The sequence below is a fragment of the Anomaloglossus baeobatrachus genome, chromosome 5 (genome assembly GCF_048569485.1).
Source record: "Anomaloglossus baeobatrachus isolate aAnoBae1 chromosome 5, aAnoBae1.hap1, whole genome shotgun sequence".
Lineage (NCBI taxonomy): Eukaryota > Metazoa > Chordata > Amphibia > Anura > Aromobatidae > Anomaloglossus > Anomaloglossus baeobatrachus.
This window is the reverse complement of record NC_134357.1, coordinates 22,772,013-22,790,623: the sequence shown is the minus strand read 5'-3', so window position 1 is coordinate 22,790,623 and position 18,611 is coordinate 22,772,013. Positions and strand designations below refer to the sequence as shown.

Sequence of the window (18,611 nt, the reverse complement as noted above, 5' to 3'; positions counted from 1 at the left end):
TTCTCAAGCTAATGGCGGTGGACAGGATATGGGTGGACACACTGTATAAATACATAGATATAGTGAGGAAAATAAGTGTAAAACTACCACTAGGGTGCGCTGGGACTCAGGAGGACAATGAGCTTCTGAGTGCAGGAAGACAGAGGCCCACTAGAGGTCGCTAACACAAGTGCAGGGATAGTCAATCAGTCAAGGTCTGAGCTAGGATGTCACGTCTGTACTGAGGAGTAAATGTAACACCCAGGGGGGCAGGGGTTGTCAGGCACGGGGTCTCGTACCTGAATTACTCGTCACCGGGCCGGTGTGATGATTTGGATTGTCGCGGTGGTTTGCCAGGCTTCGTGCCCCGAGGTGTACACCAATAAAAAGGAAAAATGATGGGGGTAGTGGCAACCTGTGGTATGCGGCCAGGGAAGCAGCCGCTGCTCTCGCTGTCCTCCGGGGCAGATGGTCGTAGCAGCCAAAGATGGTATCACTCCCCACAGGTGGAGCGGGCCCCAGGCAGGATGATGAGGGCAGTAGTCCACGGGAGTGCCGAAGCGCGGGGCGACGACGCCAGCAAAGACAAGGATGACACCGGGGGGTGCTGCGATTCAAAGTTCTTTTTACTCACAATTCTTAAGGTGCCCCCAGAGGTGCCGCTCTCCACCGCGATGGGCTCCAGCCGGTCCCGGGTAAATCAGAAGCAACCACCGGTGTCTGTGGAGTGTGAGACTCTCCTCTTCTGCGCTTAGTTGTGGATCCCCATGGCTTGAAGCAACTTGGGGACCCTGCTGTCTGTATTAAGTGTCCCATCCCATGTGCAGGTGACGCGGGTCCTTGCCGTGGTGCCCCACTGCAAACCCAACCACGGATCCTATATGTCACTGTGCTCCAGGAAAGTGGGTGTTGGGCAATGGGACATGAAATCCCCAACCCCTGCAGATTTGTTAGAGTCCATGAAGGTTTCCCCAACCGAGGGCTCTGCACCCCGGCTGCGCTGGCACTGTGGGAACGGTTAGGCTCGACCTCCAGCTATCAAGTTCTTCTCTGTCTTACGAGCTCCACTGGTTGCCTCTCGCCCTCTCAGCAGATGAAGCTCTCAAGCAGCACTCTCTCCTGCGGCTGCGTTGTTCAGAGTCTCAGACTATTCTAACTAGAAACTGTTTGTGTTTTCCTCACTTACTCAGTGCCCCCACCCTTGGGATGACTCAGCCTGCCAGGAACCCGTTGCTATGGTGACTGGGAATTCCCCAGACTGTCCTCCTGTGTAAGTGGTGGCTCACTTAGGCTACTTTCACACATCAGTTTTCTGCATTCAGGCACAATCCTTTTTTTTCCTGATCCAAAGGATCCGGCAAAAAATTGTAAAACCGTATCCACCGGATCCGGTTTTTAACGGATCCGTTATGCCGGATGCGTAAAAAACCGGATCCGTTGGATCCGTTTTGCATCCGTTTTTGCATCCGTTTTGTCCGTTTTTTTTGATGGATCAGTTTTTTTAATTAATTTGGTGCATGCGCTGTTAACAAAAATGGATCCGGCAGCCGCATCCATTTTTTACCGCATTGCGCCGGATCCGGCGTCCATAGGCTTTCATTGTAAAACACGCCATATCGCGCCGGATTCGGCGCGATGCGTTTTTTTTGACGGACAAAAAAAACGTTGCAAGACATGTTGCCTCCGGCCGCCGCTTTAATTAATTTTGCCGCATCCGGAAAAAAACGGATGCAACGCAAAGCCATCAGGTACAATCCGGTAACAATGCAAATCTATGGGGATAAAACGCATGCGGTACCGGATCCGTTTAACCCGTTTTTTTTTCGAATTGTACCTGATGGAAAAAAACTGATGTGTGAAAGTAGCCGTAGGCTGCTTTCACACCTCCGGTTTTTCTTCTGCGGCACAATCCGGCACTTTGCAGGAAAATCGCAACCGTTTTTTTTTGCTGCCGGTTGCGATTTTCCTGCATAGACTTTAATTAGTGCCGCATTGTGCCGCATGGCCTTGCGTTCCGTCCGGTTTTTGCCGCATGCGGCAGATTTAGCCGATGCGGCGGCCGGATGGAACGTTGCCTGGCACGTTTTTTCGTGCGGCAAAAAAAAAACGCATCGCGCCGCATTCGGCCGATGCGGCGCATCTCTCAATGCATGCCTATGGCGGCCGGATGCGGCGCGATGCGGCAAAAACCGGACGGGCCGCAAGGGAAAAACTTATGCAATGGATTCGGTGTTTTCACCGCATCCGTTGCATAGCTTGCACAGCCGGATTGAGCCGCAGAGCTCAAGCCGGATGTGTGAAAGTAGCCTAAGGCTACTTTCACACATCCGGTTTTTGCTCTGCGGCACAATATGGCGCTCTGCAGAAAAACCGCAACCGTTTTTTTTGCCGCCGGTTGCGGGTTTTTTTGCATAGACTTACATTAGTGCCGTATTGTGCCGCATGGGCTTGCGTTCGGTCCGTTTTTTGCCGCATGCGGCAGATTTAGCCGATGCCGCGGGTGGATGGAACGTTGCCTGCAACGTTTTTTGCTCCGGCAAAAAAAACGCATCGCGCCGCATCCGGCCGCTGCGGCGCATTTTTCAATGCATGCCTATGGTCGCCGGATGCGGCGTGATGCGGAAAAAAAACGCATCCGGCCGCCGCATGCGGTTTCTTCCACTGCGCATGCTCAGTAGCCTGCCGCAAGTGGCAAAAAACGGACCGGCCGCATGTAAAAACTTATGCAAAGGATGCGATGTTTTCGCCGCATGCGTTGCATAGGTGTCACAGCCGGATTGAGCCGCAGGGCTCAAACCGGATGTGTGAAAGTAGAAGGCTAGTTTCACACTTCCGCCATTTTGCCGGATTGCCGTATCCGGCACACTCCAGTACAGCGTTAATACTGTACAATGGCATCGCGGCAAGCTCCGATCACATGCTCCAGTCACATGACAGCATGTGACCGGAGGTTGCCGCGATGCCATCTTGTCCCCTTTTTAGATAAGTCCCCCAAAGTATGATGTTTCCACCCCCATGCGTTACGGTTGGGACGGTGTTCTTGGGATTGTACTCATCCTTTCATCCTTCTTCCTCCAAACACGGGAAGTGGAGTTGATACCAAAAAGTTATATTTTGGTTTCATCTGACCACATGACCTTCTCCCATGCCTCCTGTGGATCATCCAGATGGTCATTAGTGAACTTCAAACGGCCCATGTGCTGGTGTGAGCAGGAGGACCTTGCGTGCCCTGCAGGATTTTACTCCATAATGGCGTAGTGTGTTACTAACAGTAATCTTTGAGACTATGGTCCCAGCTCTCTTCAGGTCAGTGACCAGGTCCTCCCGTGTAGTTCTGGGCTGATTCCTGACCTTTCTCAGAATCATCCTTACCCCGCGAGGCGAGATCTTGCATGGAGCCCCAGACCAAGTAAGATTGACAGTCATCCTGTCTTTTCTCCATTTTCTAATAATTGCTCCAACAGTTGTTGCCTTCTCACCAAGCTGCTTGCCTATTCTCCTGTAGCCCATCCCAGCCTTGTGCAGGTCTACAATTTTGTCCCTGGTGTCCTTAGACATCTCTTTGGTCATGTCCATGGTGGAAAGGTTGGAATGTGATTGATTGTGTGGACAGGTGTCTGTTATACAAGTAACGATCTCAAACAGGTGCAATTAATACAGGTAATGAGGGCAGAATAGGAAAAAAATAACAGGTCTGTGAGAGGAGAATTCTTACTGGTTGTTAGGTGATAAAATACTTATTTCATGCAATAAAATACAAATTATATAAAATCATACAATGGGATTTTCTGTATTTTTTTTGGGGGGGGGGGATTCTGTCTGTCACTGTTGAAGTTACCTATGATAAAAATTACAAATCTCTCCATTTTTTGTAGGTGGGAAAACTTGCAAAATCAGCAGAGGATCCAATACTTATTTTCCTCACTGTGCATACAATTCCATAGATTTGGAATCACCCTAAATGTACTGACCGGAAAAATCAAATTGTCATATTTAAAAACAAGGACAACTTGACTTTTTTTTCCTCCTGTTTTTCACATTATAGGGTAAAATGAATGGTGTCATTCAAAGCTAGCGCTCATCCGGCAAACACGGCTACGGCTACGATGACGGAAAATTAAAAAAAAATTATGGTTCTTGGAAGAAGGGAAGGGAAAAAAAGAAAAGTGCAAAAATTAAAAATGACAGCAGCGGAAAGGGGTTTGTTTTTTCAGGATGTTATACAGGAAATCTATTATGAGACGCTATTTATAAATTGGCCACTAGATGTCAGCGAAGCGATCGATTAAAAAACGTGAAGCGTCCAGGAAATCCCACACCTTGCAGGATTCTGGCGAAATATGAAAGATGAGTTTTCATTCCCTTCGCGGCACTGACCAAAAAAATCTGCAAAGCGGTGTAAGGATTCCAGGTCTGCGGTTTGTTATGGGGGCGCTGCGGCTCGTACTGTTAGGAGGACACTTTTATGCATCATGAATGGGTCTGATCTGCAAAACACGAAAACAGCCACTTTGCAGCTGGACACAGCTGATTTTTTTTACAATTTTTTTATTTTTTACTTTCCATGCTGTCACCTGTTAAATCCATCTGTCAAAGCTTGACAGCGGAATTTAACAGGTTAACAATGACAGGCGGAACTCAGCTCCACCTGTGATTGATAGCAGCAGGTCCTGGCTGTAACACACAGCCATCACCAGTCAGGTATGGGGCAAGCACCACAATACAGTGGATGTCGTGAAGGGGTTAAGAAAAGTTATTACTATACCCACTAGGGGGAGCAGTGGCGTAACTAGAGTTCAATGAGCCCTACTGCAAAATTTGGACCTGGGCCTCCCCTCCATGTTTATATGTATCTATACATTTGGTATTCTAAATCCTATACAAACATACAAGTTGCCCTCCCCCCATTATGTAGTAATGTTCTCCATCCCAGGCTTCTTCCTGGTGAATATGTTCCCCATCTTGGTATATATGCCCCCCATCCTAGTAGATATGTCCCCATCCTAGTAAATATGTCCCCATCCAGGTATATATGCCTCCCACCCTGGTGGATATGTCCCCCATCCTGGTAAATGTCCCTCATCCTGAGCCGATCCTGGTAAATATGTCCCTCATCCTGGTATATATGCCCCCATCCTAGTATATATGCCCCCTATTCTGGTATGTCCCCATCCTGGTAAATGGCCCCTCCTTGTATATATGGCCTTATCCTGGGCTCCTTTTGGTATATATGTCACCTCCTGGTATACATATCCCATTCCTGGTATTCATGTCCCTATCCTGGGCTTCTTCCTGGTGAATATGTTCCCCATCTTGGTATATATGCCCCCCATCCCGGTATATGTGTCCCCATCCTGGCAAATATATCCCTCATCCTGGTATATATGCCCCCCATCCTGGTATATATGTCCCCATCCTGGTAAATATATCCCTCATCCTGGTATATATGCCCCCCATCCTGGTATATATGTCCCCATCCTGGTAAATGGCCCCCTCCTTGTATATATGGCCTGATCCTGGACTCCCCCTGGTATATATGTCACCTCCTGGTATACATGTTCCCCTCCTGGTATACATGTCCCCATCCTGGTCCCCTCTTGGTATATATGTCCCCTCCTGATATACATATTCCCCTTCTAGTTTATTTGTTCACCTTCTGAGTACCTCGTGGTATATATTTGTGCCCCTCCTGGTATATGTCCCCATCCTGGTAAATATATCTCCAGTTTGTTTCTTATGGCAAAAATAAAAAACATTGTACTCGCCCTCCCCGGCTCCCACGTTGCACGGCATCCTTCTGTGTAGACAGCCCGCAGTGGCCGGCAGCTGATATCGGCATCCCTGCTGTACTGACACATGATGTCACTGTCATGCGCCGCCCTCAGTCATGTGGACGCCAATGTCAGCTGTCGGCTACACAGTCGACAGCTTGTATTGCAATGCAAGGGACCCGACAGGTCTCTGCGCTGTGATGCATTTCAGCTGGATGTGCGCCCTTGGATGCACATCCAGCTGAAGCAGGGGCTGGGGTCAGCGTGCCCCCTGCACCCCTGGGCTTGGTCGCGGTCCCTGCCACCGCAATCATTTCATCCCTGAGGGGGAGCTCCTGTGTATTTATTATTGAACAGTGTTTGAATCCCTTTGCACTCGGCTCCCCCTAGTGGTGGCCACTTTTTTTCCATTTACCTTTCCTAAACCACCATGTGTATAGGACATATAGAAAGTTGTCTGTGAGGGAAGGAGGGTGAAAGAAGAGCTATAGATTACCAAAGAAAGGAATGAGCGCAGCCTCGAGCCTCAAAGACAGTAAAGAGAGGGTAAAACTTTCTGCCTCTGGAGATCATAAAAACTTTAGAATGTGCTTTAAGGAACTGTCTATAAATAAGACGAGGCGCTGCCCCTCCTGAGACACGGGCAAAGCCCGGCGACATCACATCTACTCACCGGCATCTCTCCGCACGACCGCATTCCCCAGAGCCGGCAGCACTGCGGACACAAAGCCAGAGACCGCCATCAGCCACTATGTAATACTATATAAGAAACAGCACAGTACTGCCGCACAAGGTGTGATGGGGACGTATATACAGTATATATATATACACACACTGAGACAATGAGGGAAAGACTGGGCCCTGGGACCGATCACTCCGAACAGCTACATACGGGGTGGCATTATCCTGCAGTCATCCGCCAGATTATCACAATCTTCAATTATACAAATTTGGGGGTTATTTTTCCATTTCTTAGCAGATATCATGGATTTATATTGTAAGTGTGAGGTCTATAGTGACAGACGCCATTATTATACTCACCGACGGCCAATATTGTGAGAAGCAACAAGCAGCAATGACGGGTATTCACTTCTGGCATTGCTGCAAAAACGAAGAGGAGACAACATCAGATACAAATATACAAATATATCATAAATAAAATATACATGTGGATTATGCCGTATTTACACATTGTGCATACATAGACACATTACACATATATGGCACATATATAGTGCACACATACACTATACTCATGCATATACAGTCAGGGCCAGAAATATTTGGACAGTGACACAAGTTTTGTTATTTTAGCTGTTTACAAAAACATGTTCAGAAATACAATTCTATATATAATATGGGCTGAAAGTGCACACTCCCAGCTGCAATATGAGAGTTTTTACATCCAAATCGGAGAAAGGGTTTAGGAATCATAGCTCTGTAATGCATAGCCTCCTCTTTTTCAAGGGACCAAAAGTAATTGGACAAGGGACTCTAAGGGCTGCAATTAACTCTGAAGGCGTCTCCCTCGTTAACCTGTAATCAATGAAGTAGTTAAAAGGTCTGGGGTTGATTACAGGTGTGTGGTTTTGCATTTGGAAGCTGTTGCTGTGACCAGACAACATGCGGTCTAAGGAACTCTCAATTGAGGTGAAGCAGAACATCCTGAGGCTGAAAAAAAAGAAAAAATCCATCAGAGAGATAGCAGACATGCTTGGAGTAGCAAAATCAACAGTCGGGTACATTCTGAGAAAAAAGGAATTGACTGGTGAGCTTGGGAACTCAAAAAGGCCTGGGCGTCCACGGATGACAACAGTGGTGGATGATCGCCGCATACTTTCTTTGGTGAAGAAGAACCCGTTCACAACATCAACTGAAGTCCAGAACACTCTCAGTGAAGTAGGTGTATCTGTCTCTAAGTCAACAGTAAAGAGAAGACTCCATGAAAGTAAATACAAAGGGTTCACATCTAGATGCAAACCATTCATCAATTCCAAAAATAGACAGGCCAGAGTTACATTTGCTGAAAAACACCTCATGAAGCCAGCTCAGTTCTGGAAAAGTATTCTATGGACAGATGAGACCAAGATCAGCCTGTACCAGAATGATGGGAAGAAAAAAGTTTGGAGAAGAAAGGGAACGGCACATGATCCAAGGCACACCACATCCTCTGTACAACATGGTGGAGGCAACGTGATGGCATGGGCATGCATGGCTTTCAATGGCACTGGGTCACTTGTGTTTATTGATGACATAACAGCAGACAAGAGTAGCCGGATGAATTCTGAAGTGTACCGGGATATACTTTCAGCCCAGATTCAGCCAAATGCCGCAAAGTTGATCGGACGGCGCTTCATAGTACAGATGGACAATGACCCCAAGCATACAGCCAAAGCTACCCAGGAGTTCATGAGTGCAAAAAAGTGGAACATTCTGCAATGGCCAAGTCAATCACCAGATCTTAACCCAATTGAGCATGCATTTCACTTGCTCAAATCCAGACTTAAGACGGAAAGACCCACAAACAAGCAAGACCTGAAGGCTGCGGCTGTAAAGGCCTGGCAAAGCATTAAGAAGGAGGAAACCCAGCGTTTGGTGATGTCCATGGGTTCCAGACTTAAGGCCGTGATTGCCTCCAAAGGATTCGCAACAAAATATTGAAAATAAAAATATTTTGTTTGGGTTTGGTTTATTTGTCCAATTACTTTTGACCTCCTAAAATGTGACAATTCCTACAATTTCTATCAGATATTTTTGTTCAAACCTTCAAATTAAACATTACAATCTGCACTTGAATTCTGTTGTAGAGGTTTCATTTCAAATCCAATGTGGTGGCATGCAGAGCCCAACTCGCCAAAATTGTGTCACTGTCCAAATATTTCTGGACCTAACTGTATATAGTGCACATACTGTATATATATACAGTCATATGAAAAGGTTTGGGCACCCCTATTAATGTTAACCTTTTTTCTTTATAACAATTTGGGTTTTTGCTATTTCAGTGTCATATATCTAATAACTGATGGACTGAGTAATATTTCTGGATTGAAATGAGGTTTATTGTAGTAACAGAAAATGTGCAATCCGCATTTAAACAAAATCTGACCGGTGCAAAAGTATGGGCACCCTTATCAATTTCTTGATTTGAACGCTCCTAACTACTTTTTACTGACTTACTAAAGCACTAAATTGGTTTTGTAACCTCATTGAGCTTTGCACTTCATAGGCAGGGGTATCCAATCATGAGAAAAGGTATTTAAGGTGGCCACTTGCAAGTTGTTCTCCTATTTGAATCTCCTATAAAGAGTGGCATCATGGGCTCCTCAAAACAACGCTCAAATGATTTGAAAACAAAGATTATTCAACATAGTTGTTCAGGGGAAGGTACAAAAAGTTGTCTCAGAGATTTAAACTGTCCATTTCCACTGTGAGGAACATAGTATGGAAATGGAAGAACACAGGTACAGTTCTTGTTAAGCCCAGAAGTGGCAGGCCAAGAAAAATATCAGAAAGGCAGAGAAGAAGAATGGTGAGAACAGTCAAGGACAATCCACAGACCACCTCCAAAGACCTGCAGCATCATCTTGCTGCAGATTGTGTCAATGTGCATCGGTCAACAATACAGCGCACGTTGCACAAGGAGAAGCTGTATGGGAGAGTGATGCGAAAGAAGCCGTTTCTGCAAGCACGCCACAAACAGAGTCGCCTGAGGTATGCAAAAGCACATTTGGACAAGCCAGTTACATTTTGGAAGAAGGTCCTGTGGACTGATGAAACAAAGATTGAGTTGTTTGGTCATACAAAAAGGCGTTATGCATGGAGGCAAAAAAACACGGCATTCCAAGAAAAGCACTTGCCACCCACAGTAAAATTTGGTGGAGGTTCCATCATGCTTTGGGGCTGTGTGGCCAATGCCGGCACCGGGAATCTTGTTAAAGTTGAGGGTCGCATGGATTCAACTCAGTATCAGCCGATTCTTGACAATAATGTGCAAGAATCAGTGACGAAGTTGAAGTTACGCAGGGGATGGATATTTCAGCAAGACAATGATCCAAAACATTGCTCCAAATCTACTCAGGCATTCATGCAGAGGAACAATTACAATGTTCTGGAATGGCCATCCCAGTCCCCAGACCTGAATATCATTGAAAATCTGTGGGATGATGTGAAGCGGCTGTCCATGCTCGGCGACCATCAAACTTAACTGAACTGGAATTGTTTTGTAAACAGGAATGGTCAAATCTACCTTCATCCAGGATCCAGGAGCTCATTAAAAGCTACAGGAGGCGACTAGAGGCTGAGATTTCTGCAAAAGGAGGATCTACAAAATATTAGTGTCACTTTTATGTTGAGGTGCCCATACTTATGCACCTGTCAAATTTTGTTTAAATGCGGATTGCACATTTTCTGTTAGTACAATAAACCTCATTTCAATCCAGAAATATTACTCAGTCCATCAGTTATTAGATATATGACACTGAAATAGCAAAAACCCAAATTGTTATAAAGAAAAAAGGTTAACATTAATAGGGGTGCCCAAACTTTTTCATATGACTGTATATACACACACATTACACCTATATACACATTACTCATTCATATGCATAGTGAACACATTACACACATTTACACATATTTACATATACACAGCACATACACACACACACACACACACATATATATAAAAACATTACACCAATATACACATTACACATGCACGTACAGTACAGACCAAAAGTTTGGACACATTTTCTCATTAAAAGAGTTTTCTTTATTTTCATGACTCTGAAAATTGCAGATTCACATTGAAGGCATCAAAACTATGAATTATCACATGTGGAATGAAATACTTAAAAAAGTGTGAAACAACTGAAAATATGTCTTATATTCTAGGTTCTTCACAGTAGCCGCCTTTTGCTTTGATTACTGCTTTGCACACTCTTGGCATTCTCTTGATGAGCTTCAAGAGGCAGTCACCGGAAATGGTTTTCCAACAGTCTTGAAGGAGTTCCCAGAGATGCTTAGCACTTGTTGGCCCGTTTGCCTTCACTCTGCGGTCCAGCTCACCCCAAACCATCTCGATTGGGTTCAGGTCTGGTGACTGTGGAGGCCAGGACATCTGGCGTAGCACCCATCACTCTCCTTCTTAGTCAAATAGCCCTTACACAGCCTGGAGGTGTGTTTGGGGTCATTGTCCTGTTGAAAAATAAATGATGATCCAACTAAATGCAAACCGGATGGAATAGCACGCCGCTGCAAGATGCTGTGGTAGCCATGCTGGTTCTGTATGCCTTCAATTTTGAATAAATCCTCAACAGTGTCACCAGCAAAGCCCCCCCCCCCCCCACACCATCACACCTCCTTCTCCATGCTTCACGGTGGGAACCAGCCATGTAGAGTCCATCCGTTCACCTTTTCTGCGTCGCACAAAGACACGGTGGTTGGATCCAAAGATCTCAAATTTGGACTCATCAGACCAAAGCACAGATTTCTACTGGTCTAATGTCCATTCCTTGTGTTCTTTGGCCCAAGCAAGTCTCTTCTGCTTGTTGCCTGTCCTTAGCTGTGGTTTCCTAGCAGCTATTTTACCATGATGGCCTGCTGCACAAAGTCTCCTCTTAACAGCTGTTCTATAGATGTGTCTGCTGCTAGAACTCTGTGTGGCATTGACCTGGTCTCTAATCTGAGCTGCTGTTAACCTGCGATTTCTGAGGCTGGTAACTCGGATAAACTTATCCTCCGCAGCAGATGTCACTCTTGGTCTTCCTTTCCTGGGGCGGTCCTCATGTGAGCCAGTTTCTTTGCAGTGTTTGATGGTTTTTGCCACTGCACTTGGGGACACTTTCAAAGTTTTCCCAATTTTTCAGACTGACTGACCTTCTTCATTTCTTAAAGTAATGATGGCCACTCGTTTTTCTTTACTCTTACTGCTTTTGTCTTGCCATAATACAAATTCTACCAGTCTATTCAGTAGGACTATCAGCCGTGTATCCACCAGACTTCTGCACAACACAACTGATGGTCCCAACCCCATTTATAAGGCAAGAAATCCCACTTATTAAACCTGACAGGGCACACCTGTGAAGTGAAGACCATTTCCGGTGACTACCTCTTGAAGCTCATCAAGAGAATGCCAAGAGTGTGCAAAGCAGTAATCAAAGCAAAAGGTGGCTACTTTGAAGAACCTAGAATATAAGACATATTTTCAGTTGTTTCATACTTTTTTGTTAAGTATTTCATTCCACATGTGTTAATTCATAGTTTTGATGCCTTCAATGCGAGTCATGAAAATAAAGAAAACTCTTTGAATGAGAGGGTGTGTCCAAACCTTTGGTCTGTACTGTATGATATACTCTGGAAATGCTGCACCGTTTCAGAGAACACATGGATGTCTCATCCCAGACAGGTCCCCGGTGGCTTCTCTCTTCCTGTACCGCCCCTGCAGCAGTCGGACTGCTCAGATCCGGGGTTTTGCTGTTGCTCGAGGGTCCGCGGACCCGGGGCTTAGCGGCCACTCGATTAAAAAGGGGGGGAGTTATTTACAAGGGACAGTTCGTGACGCCACCCGTGGTTGCGGCAAAGGGGAGTACCACCGCTGCCGATGGGAGTACCCGGGGCGGATGGAGCGGGGCAGCCAGATGGTGATCCCTCCACTGGGAGGGAAGGCCTCGGGACTCTGAAGGGATGGTGGGTGGTACAGTGGAGGTGATGTGGGCAGGCAGTTGTTAGTGCGGCCATTAAGCAGACTCTGACACAGGAGTAAACCAAGTCTCTGGGTACCGCTGCCACTCTGGTGAGCCCGTCCGGGAGTCCGTCCCCACTGGTATTGCTTAGTGGTCCGGAGCCTACCTTCTTGCACAATTGTGTAGATGTTCCCGAGTGACCCTTCGGCCTGAAGCTGTCAGGGTCCCTATAGTGATATAGTAGAGCTGTGCTCTCGATGGCTGACACTTGGGATTTCAGTGGGCTGCATAGGCTGGAAGGACCTATCCCCCTCGTTGTGTTGATGCCTTCGATATCTGAGCTCTTGGGGAAAGTTCATAAAGAGACTATCCTCCACAGGTGAATTATCAGGTTGCGTGAAGCTACTCCCTGATCTACGATCCTGTACCCCGCCGTGCTTGGTACTGGTCCGGTTACTGGACGTTCTGATGCCGACCGTTCTCCAAAACTAAGTCTGTTACACCTCCTCCAATACCCTGCGACCGGGTCTCCGACTCCTCTGGTCCCAGACCACCATCTGCAACCCAACCAAGGTCACACAGGGAGCTCCAACTCCCTCAGCTCCTCACTCTCTGAGGGCTACTCTAGAACTGGCTTCCTCCCTCCCACCAGTCTGCCTGACCCCTAGTCGGGTGGCCCTATTCCAGCTAGACCACCCACTGGTGTGCCTGACAGGGTGTGGTGTGAGGTGTGGTTAGGATTTGTGTGCTGATGGGAGCAATACCAGTAGTTAGGATCCCAGAACCATGAAGGATGAGTTCTGCATTAAGAGAAAGGAGAGTGCAGTTCCCTGTGACACCCTGATAGAGTCAGGGGCGTCACATTCCCATGTGTATGTATCTGGAGGAACCTGTCAGTCTAGGGCGATTGGGTGGGGAGAAGCCGCTGAGGACCTGCTTCGGACAAGTCATCCAAGAAGCATAGCCCTCTTTGTAAAATATCTTTTCTGTGAAGCACCGCAGCAGTTCAGAGTAAAACTTACCTGACCGGTGTGTGACTGCAGATGCCTGTGGTTCGGACAGCATGAATCTGATAACAACTGAACCAGCAGAGATCAGGGAGGAGATCTAAAGTCAGAAGTCTGGAGAACTGTAGAGTAAATGCAGATCCGGCTGTGACTGGAGAAAAAAGATGGGGCCACTGTAGAGATCAAGGCTTGGGGGCTACTGATAACCCTATAGAAACGCCTCTAGACAATGGGAAAAAAACAGCCCCCAGGACGGTGAAATTATAGGGCATTTTTATTAGTTGGGGTCAGGATATTTCCTCCAAAGGTTCTCCTTTGAATCTGGAGAAGGTGTTGTGTCCCTGGAGCTGGAGGTGTTGTGTCCCCGGAGCTGGAGGTGTTGTGTCCCCGGAGCTGGAGGTGTTGTGTCCCCGGAGCTGGAGGTGTTGTGTCCCCGGAGCTGGAGGTGTTGTGTCCCCGGAGCTGGAAGTATTGTGTCCCCGGAGCTGTAGGTGTTGTGTCCCCGGAGCTGGAGGTGTTGTGTCCCCGGAGCTGGAGGTGTTGTGTCCCCGGAGCTGTAGGTGTTGTGTCCCCGGAGCTGTAGGTGTTGTGTCCCCGGAGCTGGAGGTGTTGTGTCCCCGGAGCTGGAGGTGTTGTGTCCCCGGAGCTGGAGGTGTTGTGTCCCCGGAGCTGGAGGTGTTGAGTCCCCGGAGCTGGAGGTGTTGTGTCCCCGGAGCTGGAGGTGTTGTGTCCCCGGAGCTGTAGGTGTTGTGTCCCCGGAGCTGGAGGTGTTGAGTCCCCGGAGCTGGAGGTGTTGTGTCCCCGGAGCTGGAGGTGTTGTTTCCCCGGAGCTGGAGGTGTTCTGTCCCCGGAGCTGGAGGTGTTGTGTCCCCGGAGCTGGAGGTGTTGTTTCCCCGGAGCTGGAGGTGTTCTGTCCCCGGAGCTGGAGGTGTTGTGTCCCCGGAGCTGGAGGTGTTGTGTCCCCGGAGCTGGAGGTGTTATGTCCCCGGAGCTGTAGGTGTTGTGTCCCCGGAGCTGTAGGTGTTGTGTCCCCGGAGCTGGAGGTGTTATGTCCCCGGAGCTGGAGGTGTTATGTCCCCGGAGCTGTAGGTGTTGGGGACCCTGGTAGACGATGTTACATTGTTACTCGTGTTCTTTTCAGGAAAAGCCGGAATATGAGGTCAAACAGGTACAAAGTCAACCTGTCCGGAATGTAGAAACAGGCCGCAACTTATTACTGAACACGACAGCTTCCTGCCAGATCACCCGAGGGCCAGAAAGTCAGAGCCCAGAATGTCTCCGCACTGTTTATATTCACATTCACAGGCACACGTCTACGTCCATATGTGAAGTCATAAAATCAAAGATATGCAGGAAGTTGGCCCTCAAAATGATGCATTAAGGTCCAGAAATCGTTGGACAGTGACCGCTTCTTTGTGATTTCAGCTCTGCAGGACACTATTTTTGGTTTAAAATGAAAAAACTGAGAGGCAAATGAAATGGAGACTTTCAGGTTGATCAAAAATATTCCGTGAAACATTTAGGATATGCAACAAATGATGAGGGAGCACAAGAGTGCCCGGTACTGGAATAGAACATGTCAGACGCCCGGATATGCTTGAGTACTGTGTGTGATGACATGGACTCTGTCAGTGCCTAGCATGGGTTAAATTTCTTAAAATTTAGCCAGACATGAAGATAGTTTGTTTATAAATGGGGGATAAGCCCCTCATTGTTTCTACAAGACTGTTAGGAGTCTAGTTTTACAGTTCTTGTTGACTCATGTAATTGCCTTGGCCAGTGAAGGTCAGACACCCAGACAAATCAATTATGCGAACCTCCCATTGTATTACTATGTGTATTGCTACCGTAGATGCGATGTAACTTAGCTGTCTCTCCCTCGTCTCTGCCAGAAACCATTACTACTAGGGATATTTTGTATACGGCTTGAAATCTAGCCAAAAAGAGCCCAGTCTTTTCCACCAATCGTGAAGACCCCAATGGTCTGAATGGAGAGCTCAGGGGTATAAGAAGGAGGACTGTCCATTGCCCGGGGAGACTCTTGCTACATGATACCAATCTAGGACCTGCGGATCTGATTAGCAAGCCATAACCGAACCTGGACTATAATACTACATGGACTTCAGCATCGAATGCAAGGATTCGGCTGAGATATCAAGGACTACCTAAGGAAGGAATCCAGCTTGGGACAATCCGGTCACCTGAATACAGACTTTGCGGACCTCAGCCAGCTTCCTAAATCTGGCGTTATTCCATTCTCGGTGGGTGCCCGCCGAAAGCGGGGTGCTGCTGGATTGGAGTAAGTAGCCCTGGAAGCTCTGAGGCACGGACCTTCTAATCCCTGGTGAGCCAGCGGAAGGGTGAGAAACTGTTGCCGGTTACATTCTGTGGTTTTGCTGGTTATGTGCTATGTGCCGTTAATTGTTTGGGGATCCAATAAAGTCTTAATATTGTGATTCCCTCACCCCGTGTTGTCTGAGTCGTGTTCCACCCACGGTTAAGAAGGTCGGCGTTCAGTTGGGATGAGCCCTGGGCCATGATGTCCTTCTAAAGGCGGCCAGGCCAGCGGACGAGAGCACCCACTGACCCTCGTGTCTTTACAGGAGAGCACCCACTGACCCCTGTGTCTCCACAGAGAGCACCCACTGAGCCCCGTGTCTCCAGAGAGAGCACCCACTGACCCCCGTGTCTCCACAGGAGAGCACCCACTGACCCCCGTGTCTCCACAGAGAGCACCCACTGACCCCCGTGTCTCCACAGAGAGCACCCACTGACCCCCGTGTCTCCACAGGAGAGCACCCACTGACCCCCGTGTCTCCACAGAGAGCACCCACTGAGCCCCGTGTCTCCAGAGAGAGCACCCACTGACCCCCGTGTCTCCACAGAGAGCACCCACTGAGCCCCGTGTCTCCAGAGAGAGCACCCACTGACCCCTGTGTCTCCACAGAGAGCACCCACTGACCCCCGTGTCTCCACAGAGAGCACCCACTGACCCCCGTGTCTCCACACCGTGCATAATATTTTGTTTCCTGCCCTAACATAGCCCCCGACCACCACAGTCCACTCTAAAATGTGCAGTTTTACTATATTGGGGAGGTCCAGGGGAGTAAAAAAACCAGTCAGTATGTGATGTGACCACCATTTGCCTCAAGCAACGCAAAACATCTCCTTCACATAATTATCATGCTGGCCAGCCTAAGGCACACCTTTGCAATAATCATACTGGCCAGCCTAAGTCACATCTGTGCAATAATCATGCTTGCCAGCCTAAGGCTCACCTGTGCAATAATCATGCTTGCCAGCCTAAGGCTCACCTTTGCAATAATCATACTGGCCAGCCTAAGGCTCACCTTTGCAATAATCATACTGGCCAGCCTAAGTCACATCTGTGCAATAATCATGCTTGCCAGCCTAAGGCTCACCTGTGCAATAATCATGCTTGCCAGCCTAAGGCACACCTGTGCAATAATCATGTTGGCTAGCCTAAGGTACACCTGTGCAATAATCATGCTGGCCAGCCTAAGGCACACCTGTGCATTAATCATACTGGCCAGCCTAAGGCACACCTGTGCAATAATCATGCTGGCCAGCCTAAGGCACAGCTGTGCAAAAATCATGCTGGCCAGCCTAAGGCACACCTGTGCAATAATCATACTGGCCAGCCTAAGGCTCACCTGTGCAATAATCATGCTGACCAGCCTAAGGCACACCTGTGCAATAAACATGCTGGCCAGCCTAAGGCACACTTGTGCAATAAACATGCTGGCCAGCCTAAGGCACACCTGTGCAATAAACATGCTGGCCAGCCTAAGGCACACCTGTGCAATAATCCTGCTGTCTAATCAGCATCTTGATATGTCACACCTGTGAGGTTGATGGATTTTCTCCGCAGAGGATTACACAAATTTGTGAACAATATTTGAGGAGAAAAAGTCTTAGATCTTTGAGCTCAGATCATGAAAAATGGAAGAAAAAACAAAAGTGTTGTTTATATTTTTGTTCAGGACCTAACTGTATAATGCAGAAAATGTTATTTGTACAGATGCAATCCATAGTCAGTGTATATGACGTTTCGGTCATTATTTTTTCAGTTGGGTTTCATTAAACATTTCCCATCGTCTGGCTTCTGCTACATACACAAACATGAGAGATTCCTGCTCTCTGGTCTCTCATATTTACATACAGCAGTACTACCCTGTGTAGCTGTGAATCCAGCTCTGGGATGAGATAAAACACTTACAGGAAAGCAGCAGTACGAGTCTATCTGTATTATTTCACTTGTTCCTCCTTCCCCCTGAACTCTCCATAGACTTCAATAGGAATCTGTAACCCGATGCGTAAGTGAGTTCAGAGTCTGTCTTGGTTTTAGCTGTTTGATGATTTTAGGAGGCAGAAGGGAAGGGAAGAAGTGGCTCATAAGTGGAGAAAGAAGCAGATTTCTCTGATAAGATATATTGTAGTTTCTTATATTCATTTGTAGTATTGATTTATTCAAATGCAACGTGATACAGAGATGCTGGAGGAGCTGGAGGGAGCAGAGTCGTAATAAAAACCTATCGCAAAAGGGATTTTTAATTAAAAAAAATGCACATACTTATAGGAGTCACATACAGCAACTCCAATATATATATACTAGCTGTAGGACCCGGCGTTGCCCCGAGAGTAACTGTCTCCCACTCTCTCTTTTTCCACTCTCTCTTTTTCCCCACTCCCCCTCTCTGTCTCCCTCTTCCTGTCTTTCTCTGTCTCTTTCTCTGTTTATCTCTCTGTCTGTCTCTGTCTTTTTGTATCTCTGTCTGTATTTCGCTCCCTTTTTCTGTTTCTCTGTCTGTCTCTGCGTGTGTGTGACTTTATGTATGTCTGTCTCTTTCTGGGTATGTTTTTCTTTCTGTCAGTGTGTCTCTTTCTGTGTGTGTGTCTCTTTCTGTGTGTGTGTGTCTCTTTCTGTGTGTGTGTGTCTCTTTCTGTGTGTGTCTCTTTCTATCTGTGTTTCTTTCTGTCTGTACGTCTCTTTCTTTCTGTGTCTTTTTCTGTATCTCTTTTTCTGTGTGTCTCTTTCTTTCTATGTGTCTCATTTTCTATGTGTGTCTATTTCTATGTATGTGTCTGTGTCTGTATCTTTCAGTGTGTGTGTGTGTGTGTGTCTCTTTCGGTGAGTGTCTCTTTCTGTG

General features: G+C 47.2%; 1 protein-coding gene across 1 annotated transcript in view; it reads right to left on the bottom strand.

Moving 5' to 3' along the window:
- Positions 1–18,611, bottom strand: part of MFAP5 (microfibril associated protein 5) — a 38,720-nt gene that overhangs the window by 16,659 nt on the left and 3,450 nt on the right. Inside the window, exons 2-3 of the mRNA XM_075352198.1 lie at positions 6,792–6,851; positions 6,424–6,465 (exon numbers count right to left, since the gene is read on the bottom strand). Of these exons, the coding sequence (XP_075208313.1) occupies positions 6,424–6,465; positions 6,792–6,849 (100 nt within the window). The 5' untranslated portion in view covers positions 6,850–6,851. The remainder of the gene's footprint in view (positions 1–6,423; positions 6,466–6,791; positions 6,852–18,611) is intronic.